The sequence below is a fragment of the Schistocerca piceifrons genome, chromosome 1 (genome assembly GCF_021461385.2).
Source record: "Schistocerca piceifrons isolate TAMUIC-IGC-003096 chromosome 1, iqSchPice1.1, whole genome shotgun sequence".
Lineage (NCBI taxonomy): Eukaryota > Metazoa > Arthropoda > Insecta > Orthoptera > Acrididae > Schistocerca > Schistocerca piceifrons.
Genome location: NC_060138.1, coordinates 501,308,447 through 501,323,388, shown reverse-complemented (window position 1 = coordinate 501,323,388; position 14,942 = coordinate 501,308,447). Strand labels below are relative to the sequence as shown.

General features: G+C 39.1%; 1 protein-coding gene across 1 annotated transcript in view; it reads left to right on the top strand.

The window, feature by feature from the left end:
• Nucleotides 1-2,628: 2,628 nt before the first annotated feature.
• LOC124796402 (E3 ubiquitin-protein ligase RNF185-like) overlaps nucleotides 2,629-14,942 on the top strand; it is a 69,899-nt gene continuing 57,585 nt past the window's right edge. The window contains exons 1-4 of the mRNA XM_047260581.1: nucleotides 2,629-2,748; nucleotides 2,868-2,967; nucleotides 3,151-3,363; nucleotides 5,087-5,218. Coding sequence (XP_047116537.1) covers nucleotides 3,185-3,363; nucleotides 5,087-5,218 — 311 coding nt within the window. The 5' untranslated portion in view covers nucleotides 2,629-2,748; nucleotides 2,868-2,967; nucleotides 3,151-3,184. The remainder of the gene's footprint in view (nucleotides 2,749-2,867; nucleotides 2,968-3,150; nucleotides 3,364-5,086; nucleotides 5,219-14,942) is intronic.

Genomic DNA, 14,942 nt, shown 5'->3' with positions numbered 1-14,942 from the left:
CAGACGCCTGTGGGCTGAGGATGCCACGGCGTTTGGTCGGTACCATTGGGCCTTCACGGCCTATTTGGGAGGAGCTAAGTTTTCCTTTAGTGGCCTTTAGAAGTTTCTTGTCATGTAGACCATTCGGATAGAACACTGAATACCTATATCATAATTTATGTTAACTTTTACTTTCCACCGATTTCACCTTATGTGTGTTTCGCTCTTCAGTCCACAAGTTTCATCAGAGTAAATACTCGTTCTTTGTGTGTATTGTTCAGACCAATACAAAACACAAATTTCACCATCTTTAATAAGTTTGGAGCTGCAGTTTTACTATAGAAATGAATCTGTTATTGTTTGCTGGTAAATCTGAAGTTTTAAAAGTTTCAATGACACTTCTCAACATTGCGAATTTATTAGGCAGTTTTGGTTCACTTTAACACAAAAAAACGCATTTTAATGTAGATTCAGCGTTTTACTTCAATAATTCTAAAATGACATAATGATTTGTAGGTTGTGTTTTTGGGTGTTCAACTTGCAAAACTATTAGTGTATCAAAACTCATGCAGTTGTATATGAACTGTATACAAAAAGGAAAGTAACCATTCACCTTATTCATCCATGGCTTTCACGAAAGTCCTTATTAAAGTATTGGTCTTCTCTTCCCCTTGAGAGTGAATGTGCGATCGAATAGCTTCCATTGTCTTAGTAAACACACAAGATGCAGCAACAAGGACCACCATTGTACAGGGATATGCCATAAAACTGTTGAATATTCTTGTTCAACAAATATAATCATTTTTTGGATTCATGAGATTCCGTACCCGAAGATGAGAACTCTTTGTTGACAATAGACACTTGACTTTTGACGTAGAAGTTCGTCGTTTTACATGCATTTTTCGCCATATTATCTGCAGTAAAACAGTTAAAACTAGCGTATTGTATTACTATTTAAAGATTTAAATTTTTAATGTTCTCAATGATTTATTGCTGCATTGTCTGCACAGAAACTTAGTATATTAGAAACTTCCAAAACTTGTTCATCTGAAATAAACTTAAGTTTTCCGAAAATAGCATCAACTGTTTTATTACTGTCATCATAGAAGCTTAATTATTTCTCCTTCAACCCAGATACATCAGGAAAATATCGTATCGATACAGGAAAGCATTTAATGTTGCTTTTATTGGAAGCATCTCTAAAAACAGATATAAATGTATCACCTTTTAATTAATTTTCTACCAGTTCTACCAAATGCAAGAGCCAGCTCATTTTGTACCGATATTGCACATGTTGTGCACCCACAATGAAATTTTGGACGTAACTTGTCGTCTTTGAAAACTGTGCTTATAATTTAATGTTACAATCAATAGAACATAACTGTGGTTATACACAGCTCTACTCTACATAAATTATGTTCGCTGCCGAGACTTTGTCGACATGTTTATTTTATAAGAAATATTGTACAAACATTTGACGACATCCATGCAATGTATATTGTTCTATGGATGAATAAATCAATCAACCAACAAAGAATGTTTTATACTAGAAAAATTTGCAATCGATTTACTTTTGGAAGTTGATGCAAGAGAAAAATCATGGTTATGTCTTGATAAAAAACATTCTCATCGCCCAGTTCCCTCGTTTTTTGTTGAAAAGGAAGCAATACACACTGTACACTTTGCCATCCCCCCTCCCCCATCACCTTTAGATAACCGACTTTTGAACTGATTATCGCCTAACCATTCATTACGAAATGTGCACTTACATTTCGCTTTTTTCCTTTAGGGTTTCATTGTGTCATTATGTTGTCACCACTGCATACACTGTCACTGGTTTTTGTAATCTATTGAGCATTTCACACATGAATCGGACTTCGAAAAACCCTAAAATCACGAAAATATGAATAATGTTAGCCTCTTACGAAACAGCGAAAATACGGAAGATGTAAACACTCCTTCACTCGCTCACTCCGTAAGTTCACCTACCTCGTCTGCGTCATTATGGCAACGATGAGGCGAAATAATTGGCTTTTCTAATGCATTGTTTTGTCGCTCTTTGGTGTATTTTATACATGCTGGCTTTGGCTAAGAAGAGAAAGGTAATGAACTTAAGAATATGGAATTAAAAATTATGCAATATGATTCAAAAAAATAAAACTGTAAAACTAACCAAAAATTGGGACTTGTGTATCGCGTTATAGGGTCACGGGACAGTTATGGAAAGGTTGAGATGATCCCTACAAAATTGAGGCATGTGGCAACCTTATCTGTCAATTACGTGGTTTATAAAAATAATGTATGTACGAACAGCATCGGAAACTTCTTAAATATTCCGAAATTATTAAAACACACTATCGCCATTGAAAAAGTACCTAGATAAGACAGCAGACACTTATATTAGGTGAAATAATAACATTTCTAATACTGTAGTTTGCGTACAACTGCCAAAATAAAAAATTTGGTAGTGATCAAAATACTGGAAACTTTTTAAAAGGTAATATATCCATCTAGAATATTAAACACTGTTAATATTAGTAACCAGTATTATGAACCATTATTTCCTAGTTCTATAAAAATACGTTTTTATATAAGCTTATGACTATATCAAGGAGGTTGCTTTCTAAACTCCCTGATTAGTACACGTCGGCTCTACATAAAGTTGTATTTATTGTTCATCTGTGACAACCTTGTACTCACCAATCAGAAACGTTTGGCTGGTGTTGTTTGTAACACGAAGGTCAAAGATAATAACGTGATCAGATGAATGTAATTTGATAGACAGTGTTTTTGTTAAAATTTGCGGTTGGACTGTTCAGTGTAATTTTTATTAAAGTTTTTTGCTGCTGACGGTGGTATATGTTTGATCTTTGCTTATTACTTTCCAGAGAAAATGACCTAAGCTTTTACGTTTGTAGAAGTATGGTGCAGTAGTTTGAAAGTGTTTGAAGAATTTTATAATGTTAATGTCTAGCTGTTCCTTGGCCGGTAAGTACAGTATCGTGATTTGTCAGATTGTGTTACGAACAAAAGTTTATTTTCAGTGATAGCGTTGTCATGATTATCATTCGCTGATTACCCATAAACAGGATGCTGTGCATCGTAATTGTTCCACACCCATCTTCGAAAACAGTGTCACTGATGCCGTGATATTTGTTTTTTAATTTTCAGTAATATTGCCCGTATTCATTACCAAATTCGAGAAATGACAATCACAAGTGAAGCAGGGCCTTCCCGTAGTGGCAGTGAACCAGGACCTTCCAGAAGTAACAATGGCGAAGAGAAAGAAAAAGACAAGGAAAAAGACGAACGAATGTTCGAATGTAACATTTGTTTAGATACTGCAAGAGATGCTGTAGTGAGCTTGTGTGGTCATCTGTTTTGGTATGTTGCTACGTTTTGTGGAGTTTCCTACTTTGTTATAACTACACACACACACACACACACACACACACACACACACACACACACACACACACACACACACTGGGGTAGCAATAGAAACAGATTCTCCTTGCAGTGTACCGGTATTCTTAGCTATGTTACCATCTGTCATCTGCTGGTTAATATCAAATAGTTTATCGTGTCTTCGTAACTACTATTCTACATATTTAGTGTTTCCAGTTCACATTGTTGTGAAACACTTCCCCTTTGGTTCTTATTCAGATATACAAGAACCCAGATCTGATGAGCAGGATGGGTGTAAAACTGCTACTGTTCAATTTTTTTTATGTTGGATGGCTCACATTGTTACTAGACTGATATGTCTGAGGAGGTAGTTCTTAGGAAGCTGCACTACTGATAGTTCTTTTCTTTAGTGCCTCCCACTATTGTTTTAGTAGTATTATTCCATTGACTGAATTGTTACTGGTTTTATTGACCACACCCACAACACTAATGAAGCAGAGTGTCACAGTGGTTAGCACACTGGACTGGCATTTGGGAGGACAATGGTTCAAACCTTCATCCGGCCATCCTGATTTAGGTTTTCTGTGATTTCCCTAAATTGCTTCAGGCAAATGCGGGGATGATTCCTTTGAAAGGGTATGGCCGATTTCCTGCCCCAACTTTCCCTAATCCGATGGGACCAAATTACCTCGCTGTCCCCCCCCCCCCCCCCCCCTCAAATCAGCCAACCATAGCAACATGTCTCCCTAGTGATTTTCTTCAAAAAAAAATTCATTAGCATATTGTACTGTAATGTTCACAATAACAAAATTCTTGAACTTGTGAAACTATCTGTATAAAAACTCCCATTTAGATCCAACTGTCACTTTAACACATTGGTCAAGTAATTCAAAACTGTGCGGCAGAGGTACCTAACGAGAGAACCGATAACTATTACACTAGAGCCTACAGTAAAACTACTCACTTTTGTATAGCACTTGTATATAAAACAATTGCTAGACAGATGTCTGTGCAGTATAGTTTTCTGTGTTGACTGTCAGTGTTCAGGATGATCTTCCATATCTTGTTTATTTGTATCTGTACATAAGCTATTAAAAATTCAGGATGGTCGGATAGATATTTGAGATTATCATGTAGTCTTGATGTAATGATGTGGCAAATGTGCACAATTAGGGGTAGAACATTGAGATTAATTATAAGACTTAGTACAGTATAAGTTTTCACATAATACAGTTCAATGTTAATTTGTTTGTGTCAGGAGGTTAAGGAGATAGTTTCGGTAGGTTCAGTGTTTCCATTAAAAACTCACTGTTCAGATTTAACTTTGGATAGTAGATTTATATGGGACTCAAAAATTAGTATTTGGTTCTGTTATTTTGCTACTGGTATGAAATTAGCGGCAGGGATTTAGTATCTTGAACAGATGTCAACTAATTAAAGGACACGTTATTGGCAAGCTATTACAAATTGAAATTTATGTTGTTATTTCGTGCCAACCATCAGCATTAAACAGTGGAGGTTCCACCTTTTTGTAGTTTCTGTGTATGAATTCGCTTTGTAATCTTAATTTATTATTAGCATTGATCTTCATGCTAGAAATATAACTTTCCTATATGCTTAAATATAATTTCAGATATTAAATGTGTATACTGCTTTGTGTTTTGAAACATGATTCTCTTAAAGGCTTACATTATTTCAGTTGGCCATGTTTACACCAATGGCTTGAAACGAGACCAAACCGTCAGATGTGCCCTGTATGTAAGGCTGCAATCAGCAAGGAGAAAGTAGTTCCATTGTATGGAAGAGGGAGCACCAAACAAGAGGATCCTAGGTAAGTTTGTTGCTGCGTAGTTCATGATTACTTCATGCAGTTGTATATGGCTGTGTCTACTTGTTGCTGGCTTATCTGACCTGTTTCCTTTGCTTGGAAGATGGTAGAGATTACGTTGGGAAATACAGAAGCGTCCGATCCTGCCCATCTGCTTTGACCCATGACATCACAAATACGGCTGAAATGACCATAAACCACGATACCAATATGGCGCATATAAACTCGTTACGTACACATTATAAAGACGAAAATACATTGAAAAACAAACACCCACACGTTCCACAAAAAGCCTAATGACACTAATGGGACAAGCGTGGGAAATTGGGGGTTTTTGGGTGGGGCAAACTAAATATAAACAAATTTAGACACCCACCCCCATACAAAACCACGCGAAACGACGAAAAAAAACATCACAAAACTGCCCAAGTTCCTTTAAACACATCATCTGGAATCAGACATTTCCCTTGACCTATATAGCTCAACAGCAGCTCCAGATCCCATAAATTGGGATCGAACACTTCCATTGACCTATACAGGGTGAGTCGCATAAGACGTAACACCCCCATTGTTCCGTTGGCGATTGCACATATCGACAAGCGGTGTTCGGCGAATCATATGGGCACATACTGTGGTACATGCACAATAATGACAGCGTTTATATTGACCAAGATAATGAGGCAAGTACATCTTTTTTAAATGGGATGCTATACTTTTTTTGCCATCATTCGAATGCTCTGGAAAAGACGCATATAGTGATTTAACGTATATTGCTATTGTGATTCAAACTTCGCTTAAAAGACGCTGGGAAATATTGTACGATTGAAGGTCAAGGCGGTCGGAAGCAGCTGCAGATTGTAAGCATGCCTCGCGCGACCCGCAGGCTGAATTGCTGTGCTCTATGCAGCATGCACGTCCTACGCTACGTAGGTAAATCCTCATCCGCCCTCTTTTAAGCAAAGTTTGAATCACAATAGCAACATGCATTGCATCACTATACGCGTCTTTCCCAGAGCGTTCGAATGATTGTAAAAAAGGTATAGCGTCCCATTTAAAAAACGTACTTGCCTCATTATCTTCGTCAGTATAAATGTTGTTGCCCCATAGTCCACTATGATTCGCCGAAAACCGCATGCCGATATGTGCATTCGCCCCTGAATTAAAGGGGGTGTTATGTCTTACACGACTCACCCTGTATAGCTCAGTAGCATCCAATCCCATAAATTGGGATCAAACACTTCCCTTGTAGCTCAAAAACATCTCCCGATACCAATACCAACATTCACAGCCACACATTGGGATCGAACACTTCCCTTGACCTATATAGCTCAACAGCAGCTCCCGATCCCATAAATTAGGATCAACAGGGTGTATACGACCCGGGAGATCTGGGAAAAACCCGCGAATTTTTTCGTCCGGGAAAAACCCGGGAATTGTTTAGAATTCCGGGAATTTTTCATTGTTGTAGTTTTCGGTTAAATTTTTGTGGTTTTGGCTGGTAAGAACTGATACTCTACTGCAGAATAATTCTGCAGCAACAAAACATGAACAAGAGAAAAATAGAAAACGGAAATGAAATTTAAGTTGCAAGGGAAATGAGTCATATACAACAACAAAACACAGTGCTCAGAAGAGCGTCTGCCAACAGCAAAGTGAGTCAAAGGCTTTAGAAAGACTGCAATGCTTCCTAACAACAAATTGCCTTCGATGAGCGTGACATGACAACTGTTTAAATTACATTCGTTTGAGCAGTTATGGGCAGGCTCCTGGGCTTGCGCAGTTGCTTCTGGTTACAGAAGTGTGGCTAGGTGCTACTATCTAGTATTGTCCCAGTTCGGAAATATCGTAGATCTGGAGCTGATGCAAAGAGCAGTCCAAGTTGTTGTGGGGAAGTGGGTCGTCTTCACATGACCTGTGTTTGTTCCTCTTCATTTATTGCTCTCACGTTAAATGAAAACAAAACGGATTTTTGTGGCCGGGAGCTAGCAAATGAATTAAAATATGCTCGCATAATTACGGAAGGCTGAAATATGTTATTAGTTTCAGATTTTATTTCCACCTTTCTGACAGTCGAGCATTAATTGCCTTTGAAGTTATTTTTGTCGGTTTGCTAAAGAGATTTGGCTTTTATTAAATCTTTTCCGTTGAGGCAGTCAGTTTATTTGAAACAAAGTGTTTAATTTCAGTGTTGGCTAGTTTCAACAGTTCGCTGCATTTCAAACGCACGCATGGCATTATGCCATAATAAAGAACCAAACATAAGATAATACAGTACTGGTACTCCAAGAAAATTAGCATCCGAACCTGGACATACGAATGTGCACATTAAGCCGAATTATGCATTTTAGTATGGTTCACGAAATTCCGATGCTCTTGAAGCATCCTCTGATGTCTTGTTTCTTTTATGTCATAGTGTAAGAGCTTTTAATGTTTTACACGTAGGAACATCGGGTTTCCTGCATCATCGTAGCTGCGCAAGTGCGGTGACGCCTGTTATCTGGCGCTCTCTGGCAACTGCTGAAACGAACCTCTTTCTAACACGTCGCGGGAAAATGTTGCTATTGGTGTTTTGAAAAGCGTTACATTAAAAAGTAAATTTCTGTTTACGCAAGATGAACTATGTGCAAGAATGTACGATGAATTTCTTAAATCACAAAGTGTTTGACACTCATTTCAAAATCAACTCTTTGAGGACGACCATTTAGAAGAATTTTGAGTCCAGAAGATCAGACATTTACATCATTATTAAAAATTTACTGGCACATTTGTGTGATGTATCTTAAAGTGTAACATACGCAAAAAAGGTCAACATAATGAGTGGCAGCTTAGCTTCTCTTCCAGCTTATTAATCTTCTTATGTGAATGCTATGTATATTAATTTAAACTATTAACTTTCATTATTTGTGTGTTTGTGCTACTTAAGGATGATCTTGCTATTGACTGACTGCATCATGTGTCTTATGCTGTCATCAGCTGCCGAGATCATGTGACATGAGCTATGACTGGCTTACGAAAGTGCATCGCAATCTCGATGTCAGTGCTTCAGAAAGTGACATGCTATATTTGTTGGAATTCAGATTTATACCATCGTAATATGAAAATATGCAGTGTACACGTTGCTGCACATCAAAGGTCTTTCAAAACACGTTTTTCCCCCCTGAGTTTTGTTTTCTAAAGTGCCGGGAAATGCTACATCGGTATATAAAACCATAAACATTCAAGGGATTTATGACTTTTCCAGTGCCAAAGAAGAGTATACTGTTACTGAACACAGAAAAAGTGTATTTTCACCTTGGAGAAAGTGTTTTTTTTTTTTTTTCCTTGTCCACGTATACACCCAGATCAAACACCTCTCTTGACCTATATAGCTCAAAAACATCTCCCGGTACCAATACCAACATTCACAGCCACACATTGGGATCAAACCCTTCCCTCGAACCAAACACACAACACATACGATAAAAATAAAGAAATAAAAACTTACCACAAAAAAGTTCCGACACCACAAACTAGGTTGGCCACCACTCTCTCTCTCTCTCTCTCTCTCTCTCTCTCTCTCTCTCTCTCTCTCTCACACACACACACACACACACACACACACACACACACACACACACACACACACCAACGAAAAAATACTCAACCAAAAGAAAGACTGGACCCACCCAAACCTCACCCCCCCCCCCCCCCCAACCAACCCAACCTCACCCCTCACCCCAAAATAAAACAAAAACCAAATGCAACATAAAAAAATGTCAATCACACACTACAACTCGACAAAATAGATCCTCCACAACTAAAACACAAACCAACACCACCAACACCCCCCCCACAAACACTCTTAACACGAAATTAACCACCCACCCCACCCTGAGCTGCAGCCACCCACTCAAACCACCCTAACTAACCACTTTCAGCATATACATTTTACTAACAGCCCTTATAAAACCAGAAAAACACAATAGCCCTCAGGGACACTCTTCCGCCAACAGTACTCATCTAAATGAGACTGAAGGTTGGAAGAGTGCCTCTTCCCCCTCCCAAGAACTGACTTAACAGCCCCTCTCGTTGATGGTGTAGAATGCTTCCGTTGTAAACACACCAGGATCTATACCAGCTCTCTTCAACACTTCAATTCTGCCATTATTGTAACATAAAACACCAACACATCCCATAGCAGAATCTTATGTTGGCTTCATACACCCAGTTCTTAGCAGCTGATGTTTTGAATTGAATGTCAGTTTGACAGCTGTCACAAAAAAGTGCATATTACACACAATACCATCTTTGTCATTGCTGTCATATAATCTTAAAGATTTATTGCCACAGTTACCACATGCACACGAATTACTAATAATATAACACATAATTTCTAAATCAGTTATCCTAAAACCACTATTCACTTAGTCTTTAGTGGACTGAAACTCTTCACCAGTTCAAAGTTTCTTCTGTGAACTGCTCATCATCTTAGCTTCACAATTATCTTCCAGTGAATTATGTTGACTCACTTGTAGAAACTGTTGATTCACACACAAATGGTGAGCTGTAGCCACTTTCTTAGACATTTTATCACTATACCTTGGTATTTTAAATGGTAAATCATACAAAAAAAGCTTGAACACATTCATAATTCTCACACTAACAGCAGAACTGAAATGTTTATATTTCTGCAGCACAGACAGTAACAGCTGCCAAAGATAGCTAGCAAAAGGCAAAGATAACATGACTTACACGGGTCCATGTTGTTGTTGTTGTTGTCTTCAGTCCTGAGACTGGTTTGATGCAGCTCTCCATGCTACTCTATCCTGTGCAAGCTTCTTCATTTCCCAGTACCTACTGCACCCTACATCCTTCCAAATCTGCTTAGTGTATTCATCTCTTGGTCTCCCTCTTCGATTTTTACCCTCCACACTGCCCTCCAATACTAAATTGGTGATCCCTCGATGTCTCAGAACATGTCCTACCAACCGATCCCTTCTTCTAGTCAAGTTGTGCCACAAACTCCTCTTCTCCGCAATTCTATTCAGTACCTCCTCATTAGTTATGTGATCTACCCATCTAATCTTCAGCATTCTTCTGTAGCACCACATTTCAAAAGCTTCTATTCTCTCCTTGTCTAAACTATTTATCGTCCACGTTTCACTTCCATACATGGCTACACTCAATACAAATACTTTCAGAAAAGACTTCCTCGACTCTTATAACTGCCATCTGGTTTCTGTACAAATTGTAAATAGCTTTTCGCTCCCTGTATTTTACCCCTGCCATCTTCAGAATTTGAAAGAGAGTATTCCAATCAACATTGTCAAAAGCTTTCTCTAAGTCTACAAATGCTAGAAACGTAAGTTCGCCTTTCCTTAATCTTTCTTCTAAGATAAGTCGTAGGATCAGTATTGCCTCACGTGCTCCAACATTTCTACAGAATCCAAACTGATCTTCCCCGAGGTTGGCTTCGATCAGTTTTTCCATTCACGTGTAAAGAATTCGCGTTAGTATTTTGCTACTGTGACTTATTAAACTGATAGTTCAGTAATTTTCACATCTGTCAACACTTGCTTTCTTTGGGATTGGAATTATTATATTTTTCTTGAAGTCTGAGGGTATTTTGCCTGTCTCATACATCTTGCTCACCAGATTGTAGAGTTTTGTCAGGACTGGCTCTCCCAAGGCCGTCAGTAGTTCCAATGGAATGTTGTCTACTCCCGGGGCCTTGTTTCGACTCAGGCCTTTCAGTGCTCTCTCAAACTCTTCACACAGTATCATATCTCCCATTTCATCTTCATCTGCATCCTCTTCCATTTCCATAATATTGTCTTCAAGTACATCACCTTTGTATAGATCCTCTATATACTCCTTCCACTTTTCTGCTTTCCCTTCTTTGCTTAGAACTGGCTTTCCATCAAAGCTCTTGATATTCATGCGAGTGGTTCTCCTTTCTCCAAAGGTCTGTTTAGTTATCCTGTAGGCAGTATCTATCTTACCCCTAGTGAGATAAGCCTCTACATCCTTACATTTGTCCTCTAGCCATCCCTGCTTAGCCATCTTGCACCTCTTGTCGATCTCATTTTTGAGACATTTGTATTTCTTTTTGCCTGTTTCATTTATTGCATTTTTATATTTTCTCCTTTCATCAATTAAATTCAATATTTCTTCTGTTACCCAAGGGTTTCTACTAGCGCTCATCTTTTTATCTATTTGATCCTCTGCTGCCTTCACTATTTCATCCCTCAAAGCTACCCATTCTTCTTCTGCTGTATTTCTTTCCCCCATTCCTGTCAGTTGTTCCCTTATGCTCTCCCTGAAACCCTGTACAACCTCTGGTTTAGTCAGTTTATCCAGGTCCCATCTCCTTAAATTGCCACCTTTTTGCAGTTTCTTCAGTTTTAATCTACAGTTCATAACCAATAGATTTTGGTCAGAGTCCACATCTGCCCCTGGAAATGTCTTACAATTTAAAACCTGGTTCCTAAATCTCTGTCTTACCATTATATAATCTATCTGATATCTTTTAGTATCTCCAGGATTCTTCCATGTATACAACCTTCTTTCATGATTCTTGAACCAAGTGTTAGCTATGATTAACTTATGCTCTGCGCAAAATTCTACCAGGCGGCTTCCTCTTTCATTTCTTAGCCCCAATAGATATTCACCTACTATGTTTCCTTCTCTCCCTTTTCCTACTCTCAAATTCCAGTAACCCATGACTATTAAATTTTCGTCTCCCTTCACTACCTGAATAATTTCTTTTATCTCATTATACATTTCATCAATTTCTTCGTCATCTGCAGAGCTAGTTGGCATATAAACTTGTACTACTGTAGTAGGCGTGGGCTTCGTGTCTATCTTGGCCACAATAGTGCGTTCACTATGCTGTTTCTAGTAGCTTACCTGTACTCCCATTTTTTTTATTCATTATTAAACCTACTCCTGCATTATCCCTATTTCATTTTGTATTTATGACCATGTATTCACCTGACCAAAAGTCTTGTTCCTGCTGCCACCGAACTTCGCTAATTCCCACTATATCTAACTTTAACCTATCCATTTCCCTTTTTAAATTTTCTAACCTACCTGCCTGATTAAGAGATCTGACATTCCACGCTCCGATCCGTAGAATGCCAGTTTTCTTTCTCCTGGTAACTACGTTCTTCCGATGCTTTTTGACACCAGGAAGTAATAAAACATCACAAACAAGAAGAGTGTCATCTAGAAAAGTGGGCATGGTGCTGCGCAGTGATTGAAACAAGGCAGATTTTTTATCATTTGTAGTTCGAGTTAATCCATGAAAATTGTAGACAGTATTTCTAATATGCTACAGAACTATCTGGTGGCAAAATTTTTTTTATCGTTTTTGACAAATTTTGCTTACACCTCTCTTAATGATATGCGGTCACAATAGCTAACAATTATCATCTACACTTCATTGTGTTGAATATTTACATATTTTCTGACAGATTTATTATTACCTTTTGAATGGAAATATGCTTAAGACTTTTTTTCCTGTCCTGACCTGTGAAGACCATTTCACTTGGAATTTGTGGAAGATTCATTAGTAAATCTGATTTTGTTTGTAAATATTTATTGTTTATTCCTGTTTTCTGTCATGTTCGTCATGCTGGAGAATCATCTTGTTATATATCTATAGAATGAAAAGTACATCGTATCTCATCTAATCCCAGCTCGTTCTATCTCCCCTCATTCCTTTTCTCTTTAATTCCATCTCGGCCACCTCCCAGGAGACACGACCTTACTGTAGGCACCTGCTTACGAGGCAGGAGAATTCGCATAACCGTTGTGGCTGGGGGCTATGCCAGCAGTTGCATAGCTAGTTATAGGGTCACCCAAGTCAAACATTTCTCGGTGGAGGGACCGGAAAATGAATGTCACACAACCTACTTAAGGAAGGGCTGTGTTTTTCCAGGAAGCTCCAGCAACAGTGGTTGGATAAAGGCACAGCGTCCCTGGGTTTCCCAAGATGGGGCTGGCCAGCACCACCAAACCTCTTCTTCCATAAATTCTGGACCTAATTCAGGGACCATCGTTAGGCTCACCAGTGGAATGTTGTGTTTTTTGGAGTGCAGGACTACTGTCTGTACAGGAAGGATGAGGTTACTGGAGACAGGGCTAAAGGTGGAATGGCTGTTTTTCTCAATGATAGATGACACTCTTCACCTTTTCCTATTACCATGGCATTACAAGCAGTTGCAGTGGAAGTTCTCATACCAGTTAAGATCACAGTGTGTTCTTTACATCTTTTGCCTCGCCTTCACATACTGGGCAGTGAGGAAGGTTACACCCTGAAACCGTTCAGAAGGCATTAACAACGGAGTTGGTACATACCACTTCACACCATCAGGAGCCCACTAAGCTGTCCTCTCTACCCATGCAACCAACTCATCTCATAAGTAAGGACAACTCTTAAAAAAAGTCATTCAAAATCGAAGAAAGTGACAGCAAAATCATTGGATTGGTAAGCACTCTCACTTTCTGATTGCAGATATTGATTTCCACGTGGAGGAACTAGAGTGCTGGGCACCATCTGTGTAGTGTTTCCTCTGACCTCTTGGATAAATCACCATCACCAAGGGAGAAGGACAAGAACAGCTGATGCTACTCAATGGCTCAAACAGGTCTTTCTTTATTGGAGTGAAACTTAGATGAGTACTAATTGCATTTGGAGGAATTATAGATCCTGGTCCAGAAAAGATTGTTCATCATCTGCTTACAAGAAACTCATTTTAAATTCTTCGTCACATCTGCATTAAAGGACTACCACCTCCAGAGGTAGGATGATGATACTGGAGACAGGGCAAAGGGTGGAATGGCTGCTTTCATCAAAGAGAGATGACACTCCTCACCAATACAGCAAGTTGCTGTGGAAGTTCTCACACCAGTTAAGATAAGAGTGTATTCTTCACATTTCCCACCTCATGATCTGTTGGATGCAGATGCACTGACAGAACTCTTTCAGGCACTCCACACTCATTGCTATTCATGGATGACCTCAGTGCACACAATGTGCTATGGGGCTTAGCTACCACTTGCTGCAGGGGTCAAATTATCGAGCACCTCATCCGGTTAGTGTGTATCTGCTGTTTGACCTCTGCTTAGATGACATAATTTTCTATAGTTATAGGGTCATCTTCACTCAGTGACATCTGTTTTTGCTCCCCAGCTTCTACAGACTCAGTTCAGTGGGAAGTGGCCACAAATTTCCAGTCCAGTGACCACTTTGTGGTCTAGATCCAACTGCTGACTTCGATGGAGATAGTCAGGAGACCACAAAGAGGGATGCTTCAAAGGATAGATTGGTCACAGTACAATCAACATGCCACCTTCAAACAGCAGGAGGTGATAAATCCTGTTACCTGCACAATCCAATGAGATGCCACCATTTGCATTCCCCAGTCTGCCAACCACCTCAGGTGACAGCATGCTTTTTGGTGGAATGAAGAATGATGCTCAGCCATCAAAACCAGACACGCAACTACGCAGCTATTCGAACACCATCCTACTACAGGAAACATGTGCCTTCGGATCAGTAAGAGCACAAGTGAGATTAGTGATAAGAGAATGGAAGGGGAACTCTGAGAAGGAAGTCTTGATGTCCATTAATCATTTTGCTTCCACTACCCAAGTTTGGGACTCAGATTGATTTCAGACAAGGGCAGTACACCTCATTTCAATCAGACATGTTTTGGTGGACAGTGCCCTGTCACTTGGAAGG